The following is a 14890-nucleotide window of genomic DNA, read 5'->3' as shown; positions in this document are numbered from 1 at the left end:
TGAGATTTCTCGACAAAAACTTTGTGTGACTCTCATATTTCTGTCATCCGTGTTATACTTCCTGCCCGTTTCATCCTTTTGTATTTTGTCGCCGTAACGATGTTTGGTGGATAGTAGTCTTTACATTTTGAAGCTCGTTATTTAAATGTTTCTGACTAGCTGTTACTTCGTACTGTTTCGTCCACACATTTCCCTCTCCACTTCGTTATCGAATGTCCTCAGTGTATGTCATTCCCTTAATTTAGGGGCTAGTAAGGAATAAAAATGTGGCTGTATGTAATTTCACTGTTTTTATTTTAGTTGTGAACACTGTAATTAATAAAACATCGAATTTTTGGGTTAGTCAGCTGTTAGCTCCCCGAGAATTGATACCAGGTTTCGAAAATAAGCAGTCTTTTTTAAAAGGTATTGGAAGGGAAAGTGTTTACTGTATTTTGGGAAATGGGGAAAAATAAGAATTGTGAATTTCCGCTCTGCGTACCAATAGGATTGAAGTGGAAGTTGGAAGAAAACAAGTTTTCCGAATGTGATCAGTGCTACCAATGTAAAATCAAATTAATTCTGCAGCTTATCCGAATCGATTTCATAATAGTGTAGGCCTCCGCCCAGGCTGTGGTATCGGTGATTAGTGTGTCGCCATTTGGTGGTGCAGATGTACAACCAGCCCGCGAGTCCTGTCTCCTCGAGGTATGTTGCCACACCTAGCATCGAAAAACTGGTAGCTGTATCACGGGGTTGTTTCCCCCCCCCCCCCATTGTAGCCGTTCCCATGGACCTGAAGATCGTTTAGCGCCCTTTCCCCACCTGGAATGTACATTCTAGTACAAAAATGTCAAGCAGTTTACGTTACGAACGTCATATATTTGGCTGTGCACCCCCCCCCCCCCCACACACACACACACGAATCTTCCTTTCATCCCATTTGTTTTTGTCTTTGAGGTACATGTTGATTTTTTGCCGTAAATGGACATGAGCTCCTCCTCTGACGTCCTTCCCGATTCATGATTCACTGTTCTCGGCAGTTTATACAGAATCGTAAAAACGGAGTAGCGAAGCGAGGGGTTTTTGTTCTGATAACCTAAACATAAGCCAGAATTTTCTCGTTTCTAACTTCTCGGTGGCTTCGTTTGTATCGTGTCTTGTGAAAATTCGTCAGTTGGATCAGATGTTTAAAGGGAGACCGTATACATTTAGTAAGCCCTATTTCTATCCTTAAAGAAGGAAAGAGGCTAAAAACATAAGTTTAAACTGAAAAAAGTTTCGAAGTCCGAACGCCCAAGGTATCTGATCGCGCTTTACCGTGACCTGTTTTCTTCGACATTAATCAATCCTCCTACATACACCAATTTCAGTCTTATTTTACTGTCAGTGGAATGGTCTGTTTTATTAAGTATGGTTTCAGTTGGAGATTTGTTTCTGGAAATGCATAAAACCTGCTTTATTTTGTCTCCAGGCCAATATTTTACACTTTCCCTACACATTTACCAATTCAACTTATTTCATAGCTCTTGCATGTAATTTTCTTTCGTAGCAATCCCTGTGTGGGCCCAGCGTGTTGTCCTATAGGGCATACACAAGAACATATTAATGAAGTTAGGTAGTGGGTTCTAAATGCCATCCTAAGGCATTTGTTTTACACAATGGATACTATACAATTTGGTGGTTTAACCTTTTTGTTTCGTATGGTTTCTTTTTTGGGATTTACGTAACTTGTCATTAACTAGAGCCCAGCCCTTTAGGTATTAGCATTTCCTCGTATTTGGGTGCAGGGAATTGGAAGAATTAACCTAAATGTCTCTTGTTGCATAATTTATAATCTAGATTAACATCGTGTCCTGAACCCATTGTGTCCGACATTACTTTTCCTCGGTGAGAGAAATTTGTTCTGCTTACCCTTTTGATATTACTTGTGATGAAAGGTTTATCAAATTAACACCAAACTCCTGAGCGTAATTGGTGTAACGTGTGTTACAAGTCTTGTTAATTACCTTCAAATAAATCATGTAACTAGAACAGTGATACAGTAATGTACCTATGACCTGCTTGTTGCTATAAAGTGACGAGGGGAATGGGGACTGCAGAATTTTTATGGGCAGGCTGTTTGTCGGAACTCGTATTGATGATTCTTCAAGTTACAGAAAGTTAATGAAAGGTCTGTTATACAACCTAAAACTAATTGTTTCTAAACTCACTGTACTGTCAACATATGGGGCGTTTTTCAGAAAAATAATTTCAGATGTACTTTGAAAACAATTCTAGATGAACGCACTACTTTTGTTCACGTTTAAGCATGGTCTTCATCTCGTGTTTGCCACCTGTATCCCAAAACATTGTAAATATTTCTTAGCCCTTTAGTGATAAATTATCCAAACTCATAGATTGCTGTTAACATCGCAGTTATTGGAAGTAAAGCTTCTGCGTTTGGGAACGACATAGAGGTAAAAATGTAACTGAATTATGCCATGTTACGCCGTGTAGTCTGGTAGAAGTTTGCCGACGATTGCCGCTGTCATCGTAGGGCGATCCCAGAAGAGTTATCGTCATACTCGTCGCTGTAAGAACTGTAAAAATCTCGCCCACCAGAAGTTTCATAATGAAAATGGGTGGGGCATCATCTCATCCTCTGTTATATAGAAAAATGGAATTCATTATACAAAGAAGACAGTTTCAGTCTGTGTATCATATACAGTTGAGAAAGCGTCACTAAATAAATGAAATAGTATAAGCGTGATTATTTAACGCCGCCGTAAGTGAGAAATGATTCTATGGGTCTCTTTTATTTTAATTCCCAAGTGTTAGGTTCGAATTTCACCAAGATGAAGTGATTTTTCTCCGTAGCTCCAATGTGATCCCGGAGGACCGTTCCGAAAATATGTCAAGAGTTAATCTTGTTGCTACATTCTCCGATTCACAAAGATCGTTAGTAGACGCTAATAAACTTTGTAGTTGAATTAGCGTTTTTAAATTAAATACGAATGGTACCGATTTATTATATATGATCCTGACACAAATGTTGTCTTCAAAGTGTGGGGTGTAGGCGTAAGATCTGTGATGTGCTGTAATACACTTTCATACAAAATTCTGTGTTATGTTTGTGCTCTGGCTTAGTCCTGTATTTTGCCAAAGAATCTTTCATCCTTATTTCCTGTTTGTTTTGTCTCGATTTAATGGCCAGCTACGTTTATTTGTTGTGAAAGAATGGGTTAAGAAACGTATAATTCTAAGTCTGGCGATAGAAAAAAGTTGTTTCAAGGTGCTCAGTGTGTACTTAAGCAATATACGATTTCTGTGGACATTTGGACTAACCTTTACGCAAATGCACAGGCCGCCAGCACTGAGATTGCGTATACTTTTTATTTAAATATAGTTTTAATGAGTGCAGTCGGTAATGTGATTAGCTGCGGGCAGGGCGACAGACTTTCGATTCCCTGCAGGGATGGAATTTTTATCTTCTCGTGCCTGTCCAGACTGACGTTTGGGTCAACTCATTCTCGTGTCCGGTGGGCACCCGAGGCTCTTTCCTTGTGGGAAAGCTGCTGGAGCGTAAATTTGCTGTCGATTGCAAGAATGCGTGGAACGATATCTCCGCGTCCGTATACACCTTCATGGCGTGATAGTTGGACTTATCTTTAAAAAAAAATATGCTGAAACGATAATGTAATGAAGTCATTCGTATTTTAAGTTAAAGTTTATTAAAGAATTAATCGACTGGTCGGAAAGACGAATTGTGTTTTCCTGATTTAAATGCTGTCTGGAGTCTCCTCATTCCCCCCACCACAGACATTCCATTAAATTATGGTTCAGGTTTAGCAAATTTACAGACCTTGATGTAACTGTCCGCGTATGTGAGCTGCATACTTTGTGGAGGACCAGGTTGAACCGCTCCAGGCTTACAGATAGCTAAGAAGTAAAATAGTGCTAAGAGTGAAAACGCAACTGACCTCCCAACGACAAAAGTTTCGTTCCTCGGGTTTACGCAGATGTTTTCTGTGTTCTGTAGTTCTTGAACATGTTAAGTTCTTGGTCTTTCAATGGGTAACTTATATAAAACTAATACTATATCTCCCATCTTTCACATAATAGTTTATCTCTGTGTGTCCAGACGCCATTATAAGTAACACTGTAATTTCGCCCTCGCAGTCAACCCCAACGAAAGACGAAGAGTTGGGCAAGGCGAAGAAATAAAGAAGTAATCCTTGAGAACAGTTAAAAATGTGGAGCGCCTGTGGTCAAGGCGAACTGGTTTTCCGTTAGTGTTGACTTGTGAGGTAGTTGCATCGTGAGCTCGTTCGTACAAGAAACGACACAGGTTGAAAGTCCGAGCGCTTGTACCCCCCCCCCCCCCCAAAAAAAAAAAAAAAAAAAAAATCCGCGATTTCGTAAACGGGAAATTGCAAGTGTCAGTGTATTCTGATTGTTATTGGGATACAAATGTTGGTTTAGAACTGGTGACCAAGCAAATTGCATTATTATTTTATTTAATCTGATCAGCGGAAGGAGAGAGGGCGAGTTTAATTAAACTTTTCTTGTTGGTTGGTGAATTGGTTGGTAATTGTCACGTCTGAAATAAAGAAAGTAAGATACTGAGGCTGAGTACAGCACATGATTACTTTGACGTTTTATCTTATTTGTGAAATGTTGGTAAAATGATTTTAAAAAAAATCAGCATGAAGGGAACTGGTGAGAATGTGACATGACGACTTTTAAAGAACGGACTTCCCAATTCAAGTCGGACGACATTCCATTCTCTTAATGTCCTGTATTCTACAGCTGTTTTCGTCTAGACGTACAGGATGTGTTGTGCCTTACATAGGACCAGGATCAAATTCCTTCGCAGACTACTTTTTAGCTAGTGATGGGTTTAGATGGCCTTAACATCTTTTTTCTGTTTTTGCTGTCTTGCTTTGTCTTTGATGTTCCGTAAGACGGGCTTCGTTTTGGATGATTGAGAAACAGGTAAAAGTATAACATTGAAATTGGTCACAGACAGAGAGACCTTTTGGGTGTCAAAAGTGGCTGTTTCTGGCTCAGTATCAGCTATTAGCATTATCAGACCTTCAGGATCTACTACTGTAGAATTGGGTATCTTTTAACGTTATTTAGAACAAACTAGAAACAGACTGTTGATTTAAACTAGTAAATATTTCTGAATACAGGTAGGCCTAATATAATAAAAATGTTTATATATATATATATATATATAAATATATATATATCATAGGACTTTATTTGTATCCTAGGTATGACTGAAAGCCATTACAAATAATATAAATAGTTATGGTCAAATTGTAACAATTTTTCTTTAATTTGGTATCTTGCGCTTGAGACGACCTTTTTTTTGATTCTTTATTTCCCAGGAATGTGTTGGGATAGGATCTTAAAATTGGATATGATAACCTTTTCTGTATTCTCTACAATCCATCACTCTCGCAGATTGTCTTACCATGTGACACTGCCTAACCTATATAATGGGACTCTAATGTGATCATTAAATAAAAACGAATCAAGAGCTAATATTTTCTTTCCATTTGTGAAATTAAATGTATGGTAGACTTGTTATTTTATGGTGTAATATAATGGGGGGTCCGCAGTGGCTGCACGGTCTGAGGCGTGGGCCTTGTGGCGCTTGGTCGCTGGGACCGCGGGTTCGAATCCAACTCAAACCATGGATGTTTGTCCGCGTTTTGTGTGTTGTGCTGTCCTGTGTACAGGTAGAGGCCTTGTGATGGGCCGATCCCTCGTCCAAGGAGTCCTACCGAATGTCTATAGATCAAGCCAACGAGCAAGTTGGGACCCGCAGTGCTCGGGTACTTGAAGAACGGGTCGTTCCCAGTATCCCAGTAATATAATGGAAGTGATAGTTTTTATTGTTTCCTTCCTTAGATTTCTAATTTTAATTTCTGTTGATAATGGAGTGAAAGAGGGCGTTGGCTTCCTGATCATGATTTCATTAATGAGGCCTCATTGTAGTACTTTCTGTTGTAGCATTAGGCCATGATAATTGTAATTACATTTGCTCAATAAATAATTTTTTGTGCTGTAATTTCAAGTTGTGCTCAGTGGTCTTGTTCGGACAAGATTTTCTCCTCATTTCGGTAATGAACCTGTGTATGAAGGTAAAGTTGCAAGTGTAATCATTCTTTTTCCTGCTCACTTTCAAAAGATACTACATGTCTGAATGAGGAAGAATGTCATGACCAGGTGATTCTTCTTTGCATCTGAAAGTTCCTGGGTTTGGGTCTCAGCTTGGAGGCCAACTATTTTGAGTTTTTTCTTTAGTCCCTTTGCATTGTGGGTTAATACCTTAAAACAGGCCACAGGCATCTCCTTTCACATTATTCCATCCTGTCATTTGAAGTTGTTCTCCTGCTTGACGCTGTGGTTGTGAAAGAATTATGAAATAAACTAAAAAACAAATCCATCACATGTGTATTGTGATATATAGGAACATTGGCTTACCTCCATTGCAGTGATTCTCAGTTGGTGTGCGGTGACATGGGTCCAAGTATTTGGGGACATTTTGAATTCAGGCGTATTTATACACATTTAACAATGGTTCAGAAAGTTGATAATATCACTGAGTCTTTTCAGGCCTGTTTTGTAATGTCTTTGATCTTTATCACTATTTCTTTAAATGGTTCATCTCAGTGTTTATGTATTTTGTGAACCAGGATTTGAAATGCTTGTTCTGAAAGGTCCATGCTGCATATACAGAAATAAACATTTTCAGCTGTATTGTCCCTTGTGTTATTCATCAATAGCTGCATAAATTCTCACTGTCCTTGCTCTCTGGTTCAGTTGCTTTGCTTGAATGTTCTTTACTCTTCTATCAGGCATATCAAATTCACTTGGGGACTGTGTAGCAAATTACCATTTATAATTCCCGATTGAAGTTACACAACCGTAAATGTGGGAACTGTCTTCTAGAATAGAAGCCCTAAGACAGTGAAGTCACTGCTGTTACAAAGAAAGCAAGGCCTTAAAATGAATGAATGATTTATTCCATCTTTTCATGATATGAAGTACTGGGATACTGGGAACGACCCGTTCTTCAAGTGCCTGGGCACTGCGGGTCCCAACTTTTCATTGGCTTGATCTATAGACATTCAGTAGGACTCCTTGGACGAGGGATCGGCCTGTCACAAAGCCTCTATCTCTATTTTAGGTAATTTGGATGTTAGTTGAAAGTCAGATAGAGTTGCTTTAATTTTAAAGATGTAATTAACCGCTCTTCTGCGTTCACAATAATCTTTCTGCATTGCCCATATGCGTATACAATAAGACAATTGTGAAAAGGAGTCCAGTATTTTAAGGGAAGAGAAGTTGAATAAGGATTATTACATTGCCTTCCTACATTTAATTTTATGGTTTTGTCCACAGCCTACACAATGGAGTGATTCAGCTGTGGGACTACAGAATGTGTACACTGCTGGACAAGTTTGATGAACATGATGGTCCAGTTCGTGGAATCTGCTTCCACAGTCAGCAGCCACTTTTTGTGTCAGGAGGAGATGATTATAAGATCAAGGTTTGTATTAAAAGATAAACACTTTTCTGTAGTGTGTGTGATATACTCTGAAGTATGAGAGAAGTCTGTGAAGTATATGCTTACACACTCTTTTGGACCATGCTCAAATGTATGCAGTTTCAACTATAAACTTATGTCCTGCATTAACGCCAGTACAGTGCTCCCTCTACATACTACCACCCGTACCTTGAACCTGAGAAAGCTTGAATCTTTTCATTACATCCTTCAGAATTAGTATTGAGTCCTAATTACAATTTGTATGTTTCCCCATTTCGCTTACTAACAGGGTTTTGCACACACATGACTAATTTAAACTTTTGTATAAAAATACTTTCTCAGGTGTGGAATTACAAACAGAGACGATGCATCTTTACGTTGCTCGGTCATTTGGATTACATTCGCACTACAATGTTTCATCATGAATATCCATGGATCTTGAGTGCGTCAGATGACCAGACAATCCGTATCTGGAACTGGCAGAGCCGTACATGCATCTGTGTACTTACTGGACATAACCACTATGTAATGTGTGCCCAGTTCCATCCCACTGATGATATCGTTGTGTCCGCCTCGCTCGATCAAACTGTGCGAGTGTGGGACATTTCAGGTATAGCCAACAATCTGGAAGGTACGGGCATGAGCAAGCAGTTGCTTTGAAACATTTTGCATGGGCATAAATAGGGATTCAAAGGATGAGCTGTAATAACAGAGGAGAAGGTTGTACATAAATTACAATAGAACTCTCTTAAGAAGTCCAGCCTAGCAGAGTGGTGAAATGGCATTGCCGTAGACTTATATTCAGGAAGTATCTGATTTGTGTCTCAAAAGTTACTGACTGTCCTGACTTGAGTTTTTCATGGTTTTATCTGGTTGGGACAGTATTTTCGAGCAAGCCATGGACGTCTTGTAATTCCATCTTAAAATGTTATATATACTTATTATACTTTTCTGTTAAAACAACTAAAATTATGGAACTCAGTTTTGATGCATTTATAATTCTGACCTTCATGCATTAATCATGAGATTATGCGATGTTTTAACTTGTATGTTTCGATAGATCACCTTTTTCAAATTGGTATCTAGTGACATTATTGAAACTGTGTTCTTGCTGTTGTATGTACAAATGAAACAGAATATTTTATTGCTTTTAAGTTTTGCTGCCATTTATGGTGTGTTTAGTTTTAGTTCTTAAAGTAAATTACAGGGTTAGTTTCATTAGTTTTTATGCCAATATTCTATTTGAAATTTTAAAAATTAATTTAAGACTTTAATATTCTTTATTTTGGCATTCAGTAGGTTTCTCTTATGAATATTTTCATATCTAGTCCCTTAAAATGTTTATCAAGAGGGTTCTATTGCACTTGGGTTGTATCACCAAATGTAAATAACTCACAGTTTGTTAATGTTGCTTTAGTGTTGGTATATGCTTCTTTATATTGTTCTGGGTTAGTATATTTATTTATTTACCTGGCTGTTTGGGATTTATTGTAATTTACAGGTATGCAGCATACAAAAATTAATGTTTACATAAGGCTTTCAACTGAATTTGATATCGTAGCAGTCATGCTGATGATATCACCACAATGCAGTTTGGCAACTTATTCAGTGTGAATGTTGATGAGCAGAAATTGGTAAAATCACTTTATCCTAATATGTATTGATCTGTTCATCAGTGACAAATCATATAGTTACAGCTCATTAAAATTAGTAGTTCAAAATAGATTTTGATATGATGAATATTTAATGAAATACAATACAAAATTATTTTTGAGTCCATGCAGTGACATCTGTAGTGTGATAAGCTTTGGAACAACATATTTGTATTTGCAGTAAATAAACGTTAAGGTGAAGAGGTACATAACACAGGAAAAAATGTATTTAGAAAATTCTGTGAACTGTTGCAGCTCACCATAATACAATATCAGATTTATAGTTTTTAATATATAGAAGTTCTCCTGTATATAAGTGAATTATTAAGCAATGTTCACTTCAGAGACTGTTTATAAATGTTTTGGGACTTTGGTACTGCTTGCACTAACGTTTTCTTAATCTTTATCTTTATTATTATTGGTACATAGTTCCTAAGAAGACCATGAATTTATTTGAACTCAGAATGTTAGGTATAAACTACTTGTATCTACTGAAAAATTAAAATTTACCATTCTCATCTACAGAAATTAAAATAATTATGGAAATGCAGTTAACCTCTTTGTTCTTTGGGGTTAAAAATGCATCAGCACTGTGATTTTCTGATTGTACATATATCTTGACTGCAGATGTGTTTTTGAGGGACAAAAGGAAGAAGAGATTCTGTTGAAAATCAAGTTTGTAACTTAGTGTGCAAGGTAACAAAAATGTGTTTACTTTGGACAAATGAAAATTATATTCCCTACTTCATTCTGGTGTACTTGATTTGGGATGATGAATAATTCAAGATCTTGTTAATTGTTCTTTTGCTAGTGATTATGTATAGTAGGTTAGTCATTCTTTGGAATGGATACAGAATTTTTCTGGGGAGACCCCATAGAAACAATCATTTGGAAGGCAAAGGAAACATGAAGGTAATATTAGATGGATTTGAGGGAAAGTTAATATTAGTAAAATTACAAATGTAATGAGTTTGGTAAATTAAACTTAATTTTGGAATACAACATACTTCATTGATCTGATGAATGTAGTGTGGCTGGTGTCTTTTGAAACAACTGCTTGCTCAAGCATACCTGACTTCTTTATTCATAATGAATATTAGTCGAACTTGGTACTTTTGCTGTAAATGAAACTAACACATTTTTAATAGGGAAGTCTGTCTATAGATAAATATGTTGTTGTTGTTGTTACTGCTGTTGCTTCTCTCTCTTTGTTCCATCCTCCCTCCCTCCCCCTACAACTTCCCCATTCTCTTCTACATCTTGTCTCATCTATAACAGCAACAACAACAATAATAATAATTTGTTATTTAACAATGTTACTGATAAGATTTGTGGACTTTCTTTTAGACTGAAACTCTGCTGTACTTGTAAGAAAATATTGGACAAAATATAATTGAAATTGCTTGGTTACTTGTTGTCTGGGTTGCAATGCCATGTACTGTTATAAATGGTTATCAGTGTTTTGGAACTTCACTCTGAAAATGGAGGTGGTACATTCCTCAAAACCATTGGTACAACCACCTACAAAGATCACATGGCATGAAAACCAGACCACAGTTGACATACTCGCTGCTTTGATAACCCCAGACTTGAGATAAAATAACTTTGCTTTGACGTAATGTAGTTTGATTAGTACAACATAAAGTTCCTAAGAATATTAAGTATCTCATGCTTTCATATAATGTAGCAAAGTTTAAATGTACCTCTGGTGTTCAAAGGGCATTGACATTATTTTTAAGTGATTTTATTGTATCTGCATCTCCATCTCTTTTAAATCATACCACGAGCTGTATGCATTTTGTTTTAACTATTTAGTATTCTAATATGGCATGTATGTTAAGTGAATATTTAAATACAGATAAAATTGTGTATCTGTGTATTGTGTACTAGAAATATTTCTTAAGTGAAATAACATGGGCATAGCTCTGGTACTGTACATACTAGATTTCTCATGTATATAAAGTTGATTATTTTGTTTAAGAAGCTGTTGTTTGTACATAGGAATATGATGCATGATATAAGGGGTGAGGGACTTCTTCTGACACGTGTGAATTGCACCATTAAATTTGGTTATGGAATATAACAGAATATTTTTTCATAATTGTTTTGAGAAATAAAGACCTGTATTTATTTTATTTATTTAGTTTATGGAAAAAATGTGTTCTTGGTAAGAATGCTTTTTAACAAACTGAAGAATTTAGAATGCTTTTATATATTTTCAATTAGTAAGACCATTGTAGTCAGATTTTTGCATGTACAGTGCTGGCTGTAAGTTAATTCTCTTATTATAATAATAATAATAATAATAATAATAAGTTCTGTTCATAAAAACCATTAAAACATGCCATTCATGGTACTTTCACATCCCTTTTTGCATAGTTCTTACTTAATGCCATAGTGATGCATAGTTTCAGCTAAACTGTGTAGATGAAAACACTATGAACTAATGTAAAATCTATGCAGTACCAAGAAGATGGTAGGAATGTGGTTCAGAGTGTTATGACAGACTTGTGGCCATATTATAGGCCTTCGGAAGAAGAATGTGGCACCAGGACCGGGAGGGTTAGATGATCACCTCAAGAATCCTGGAGCAACAGACTTGTTTGGACAAGCAGATGCTGTTGTGAAACATGTCTTGGAGGGTCATGACAGGGGAGTGAACTGGGCCTGTTTCCACCCCACACTTCCTCTGATCGTCTCAGGCGCAGATGACAGGCAGTTAAAGCTGTGGAGAATGAATGAAGCAAAAGTAAGGACTGAAGCTAGTACAATACCATGTTTTTGGTATTTTTACATATTTCTTACCAAAATTGAATAATAATTATTTCTTTGGTGGAAATGATAAGCCATATTTTACTCAACATACATGTATTTTAACATTGCAGGCATGGGAAGTGGACACTTGTCGTGGTCATTATAACAATGTTTCATGTGTCCTATTTCACCCCCGTCAAGAGCTCATTCTCTCCAACTCTGAGGACAAGAGCATTCGTGTGTGGGACATGACCAAACGTACTTGTCTACATACGTTCAGAAGAGAACATGAACGTTTCTGGGTTTTGGCTGCCCACCCATCTCTCAATCTCTTTGCTGCTGGCCATGATTCTGGTATGATCATTTTCAAGGTTAGTATTTAAAACATTATGATCAGTAAATCAGCAAATACTTGTGTGAACAGAGTTGACTTTTAAATATATCTCTGTCAGCAGGAAGCTTTATTTACCTTTGATATTTTGTATTATTTACTTGTCAGTTACAGCCATATGAAATTCTTAGGTGGAAGTAGTACTTTAGTATTGAAGAGTCTTTTACATGGAATTATTTAATTATTATTAAGTTACATTTATAAGAGATGCATTTTTTACACAGTTGGAGAGGGAACGTCCAGCTTATGCCGTGCATGGAAACATACTGTACTATGTGAAAGATCGATTCCTCCGCAAACTAGATTTTACCACATCCAAAGATACAGCTGTGATGCAGCTTAGAGGTGGTGGACGCACTCCTGTGCACAGGTATTAATATATTTCATAATTATGTCATGTCATAATAAAAATTGATTAAGGGCTGCATTATTAATAATAATTGACATTATGAAGACTGTTTTGAAATATCTTAGCAATAATGAATTGTGTATGTTGCAGCATGTCATACAATCCAGCAGAGAATTCTGTTCTGCTGTGTATAAGAACCAGCAATGTGGAGAACAGTGCATATGACTTGTATAGCATTCCCAAGGATTCAGATAGTCAGAATCCTGAATCCCCAGAAAGCAAGCGTGCATCAGGTGTCACTGCCATATGGGTAGCAAGGAATCGCTTTGCAGTTCTGGACCGCACACACTCGGTATGATATATAGTTTATGCATTTTTATTGCACAGAATTGCATAATGGGTTGGAATATTACTTCTCTAAGACTACGTACTGGATTTTACTGAGGTTTGATGTTGGCCGTTTGTACCAAAAGTTATCAGTGGAATTTAATTTTGGTCCATATTGGATTAATTCAATCCCTTCTTTGCATTAAACTTGGATGAATATCTCTATTGTTTACAAATAAGCGATAATTTATCTTCTTTATGTAATGGGTAGATTTATTCGTAACTTATCATTAATTTAGGTGAATCCTTTGTATTATGTGAAATTTGTATAATAGAATGAATTGTACTTTATAATATGTAATGTATTATTATTATGACTTTTTACATATCCTAATGTCATCTGACTATCTTATGGATCCATGGAATGCAATAAAGATGTATGTATGTATGTATTAATTTTGTGAAAAAATGTATCATCATTTAGTAAGTTACTACATGACAGACATCATTAAGGTATATAACTTTTATTTTAAACATGCTTTTGATAGGATGATGCTTGACAAAATACAAGGAAAAGTTGTTCCTGTCTTCAGGCATTGTTCTATCTGTGATGTGACTTATTGCCTTTGCAACAGTAGATTTTATCTACTATATAATAAACAAAATTGATGCCACAAAGATATGCAAAATCATAAGAAACAAATTTGAAAATTGTGTGTACTTTACACTTCATACACTTTTCATCTTTTTTTATTAGAAATTTGATATATAAAAGATAAAGTCATTCTTGTTCTCAGTTAAGCATTATGAGTTATTAAAGCTTCATTGTTCATAAAATATGAAACATTATATTGTATTTATTGAAAGTATAACCACAAAAATATACTGTTGCCAAATACGAGAATTTGAGATACATGTTTAAATACTGATAATATATTATTTATTCACATTTTCAGTTGATGATAAAAAATCTGAAAAATGAGGTGACTAAGAAAGTTCAGACTCCAAACTGTGATGAAATTTTCTATGCTGGAACTGGAATGTTGCTGCTGAGAGATTCTGATGGTGTAACCTTGTTTGATGTTCAGCAGAAGAGGTGAGTTACACTGTTTCATTGTTTTATGTACCCATTTTACATCTGGAACATATCTTAAATTATCTGTATTTTTGTAGGTGTCTTCCAGTTTCCATATTCTGCATTCTTATTATGAGTTGAGTGCTGTGACATTGCAGTCCAAGTTCAATTCCAGGACTAGCCTTCCTAAGTTGTGATATCAAAATGAGATAAATTGGTATCGTTCTGGTTTTATAAAGTGGGAATATGATTAGTAACCATTCTATAATACAACTTTTCTTAGTATTTTGTGTAACGTCATTCAGTAACACCTGCAGCTCACAGAACAGCATCAGTCTGACAGTTATTAATGTCATGGTTATATAATATTAAAAACCATGTAGTGAAGAATCTATTTTACTGCACTTCCTAGCCAGAATGTATTAACTTCATAAGGCTATTAACAATCAATGTATACGACTGAAGCAAGGCAATGACAAACTAACATTTTCTGGATTTACTAATCACAATAACAAGGTTTAACTGACAAGAGTTCACACATACAGTGGAACCTTGATTTAATCTGGATGTCAGGGGACAGCTTCACTACCCACATCACAAGCATGACGTAAAACATGTGCAATTGTAATGCGGACACAATGAAAGCCGTGGTATATCCGAATCCACAGCTTTTTCTGGGTACATTATATTGAGGTTTCATTGTATATGAAAGTTTGTCAGTGTTGTTTAGAACTGAAATTAAAGTATTCTAGTCATCTCATGTTTTCATATATTGTACCTGCTAGTGGATCCAAGTACTGCTATTGGCAGTGTCAGT

General features: G+C 36.2%; 1 protein-coding gene across 5 annotated transcripts in view; it reads left to right on the top strand.

Moving 5' to 3' along the window:
- The window catches only part of alphaCOP (coatomer subunit alpha), a 46176-nt gene that overhangs the window by 17917 nt on the left and 13369 nt on the right, over positions 1 to 14890 (top strand). For 2 of the 5 annotated variants that reach the window (XM_022062021.2, XM_087355879.1), the window contains exons 2-8: positions 7381 to 7528; positions 7868 to 8135; positions 11703 to 11926; positions 12063 to 12302; positions 12547 to 12692; positions 12822 to 13023; positions 13955 to 14094. In XM_022062021.2, coding sequence (XP_021917713.1) covers positions 7381 to 7528; positions 7868 to 8135; positions 11703 to 11926; positions 12063 to 12302; positions 12547 to 12692; positions 12822 to 13023; positions 13955 to 14094 — 1368 coding nt within the window. Of the gene's footprint in view, positions 1 to 625; positions 688 to 7380; positions 7529 to 7867; positions 8157 to 11702; positions 11927 to 12062; positions 12303 to 12546; positions 12693 to 12821; positions 13024 to 13954; positions 14095 to 14890 lie in introns of those variants that run through there. The other 3 variants (XM_022062019.2, XM_022062020.2, XM_022062022.2) reach the window with 2 other exon arrangements.

Source organism: Zootermopsis nevadensis, unplaced genomic scaffold (genome assembly GCF_977971745.1).
Source record: "Zootermopsis nevadensis isolate Lab colony 2312 unplaced genomic scaffold, Znev_1.0 Znev_ptg000025l, whole genome shotgun sequence".
NCBI lineage: Eukaryota > Metazoa > Arthropoda > Insecta > Blattodea > Termopsidae > Zootermopsis > Zootermopsis nevadensis.
Note: the sequence above shows the minus strand (reverse complement) of the source record. Positions and strands in the feature narration are given on the sequence as shown.